The following is a 1,699-nucleotide window of genomic DNA, read 5'->3' on the forward strand; positions in this document are numbered from 1 at the left end:
CTAAGGTGCTGTGGTTGTGCAATGAACATTTTAATCACATAACCGTACTTGTACATAATTGAGCTGATTTTAAAGCATAATATGAAAAATTATTAGTTTAAAGGTGCAGGCATGGCTGTGTGGTAAGAAGCTTGCTTTCTAATCACATAGTTCTGGGTTCAGTCCCACTGCATGGCAGCTTGGGCAAGTGCCTTCTACTATAGCCTTGGGCCAACCAAAGCCTTGTGAGTGGATTTGGTAGACGGAAACTGAAAGATGCCTGTCATGTGTGTCCCACTACCGCTTGACAACTGATGTTGATGTGTTTAAGTCCCTGTAACTTAGTGGTTCAGCAAAAGAGATTGACAGAATAAGTATCAGGCTTAGAAGGAAAATAAGTGCTGGGGTTGATTCATTCAGCTAAAAATTCTTGAAGGTGGTGCCTCAGCATAGCCACAGTCTAATGACTGAAACAAGTAAATGATATAAGAGAAACAAAAAAAACTATGACTTGAAAGTTTTAATATAAACACTTGAAAATTTGAGTTTCCAAATAATGAAACCAAAAATAGTTTCCTACAGATTTGGTATTGAGGGTTAAAGAAGGCCAAAAAAAAAAACAAAAACAAAATGTGAATGGTTATTTACTTATTTCTGATGTTATTTTATTTCCAAGTCTGTGATATTCTGTGGACTGAAAAATACCAACCACTTCATTCCTCTGAAGTAATCTGCAACAGCAGCAATGTGAAGAGACTGAAATCTTGGCTCTTGGATTGGAAACAACGGACTGATCGAGAAGCGAGGAAATTAAAGAAGTTGTTGATGAAACAGAAGAAATCTAAGAAGAACAAAGGCAAAAACCATTGTCTTCATTTCATTTTAATAATTCTGTCATTGTAACTTATTTTAGTAAGGTTCTTGTGAAATCAAGGTTACTTGCTTTTAAATTATCATCATTTAATTCTGTTCTCCAAGCTGGAATGGGTTGGATAGTTTGGCAGGAGCTAGCCAGCTGAAGAGCTGTCTATGCTCCATGTCTGTTTTGGCATGGTTTTTATAACTAGATGCCCTTCCTAACACCAGCCATTTTACAGAGTGTACTGGGTGCTTTTATGCAGCACTGCATGGGTGCTTTTATGTAACACTGGTACCCACAAGCCTGCAAGATTAGAAACGCTTAACTGAAGAGGGATGTAGGGGACATACCTGACATATCTTCTCAAGCAGTTTCGGTCCCACATCATCCCCTCTGTGAGGCCCAGCGTCTGTGTTTGATTTAGACACGGTGTATGATGGATTTTGCTTGATAGAGAGCAATATTTGATTTAGACCAGTGATGTCTGATGCAAACTAATATACCAATGCTGTTTTAACAGAAGCCAGTGATGTTTTATATAAGACATTGGTCTATTATTGTAACATGTCTGAAGAGAAGAAAAAAGAAAACGGGTTTGTGAGTGTAAAGAGGAAACCTTTGTATCACATCTAAACAGAAGAGTGAAGAAATTTATTTCAATATTCTGTGTTATATGATTTTTATATGAGAAATTATATATTTTATATATTATGTATATTTTTTTACAGCGTGATGTGCTGCTTGACTGGTCCCCCCCCCTCTCTCTCTCTCTTTCTATATATATATGATGATGATGATGATGATCTTTTCTCCCGCCATGCCTCTGTCTACCCCTCCATCCTCTCTCTCTCTCTTTCGTAG

The 1,699-nt window shown here is 37.5% G+C and overlaps 1 protein-coding gene across 1 annotated transcript in view; it reads left to right on the top strand.

Annotated features, from left to right (window-relative positions):
* The window catches only part of LOC106870293 (ATPase family AAA domain-containing protein 5), a 79,064-nt gene that overhangs the window by 27,687 nt on the left and 49,678 nt on the right, over positions 1 to 1,699 (top strand). Inside the window, exon 8 of the mRNA XM_014916318.2 lies at positions 656 to 835. Within this exon, the coding sequence (XP_014771804.2) occupies positions 656 to 835 (180 nt within the window). The remainder of the gene's footprint in view (positions 1 to 655; positions 836 to 1,699) is intronic.

This window comes from Octopus bimaculoides, chromosome 21, assembly GCF_001194135.2.
Source record: "Octopus bimaculoides isolate UCB-OBI-ISO-001 chromosome 21, ASM119413v2, whole genome shotgun sequence".
Taxonomy (NCBI): domain Eukaryota; kingdom Metazoa; phylum Mollusca; class Cephalopoda; order Octopoda; family Octopodidae; genus Octopus; species Octopus bimaculoides.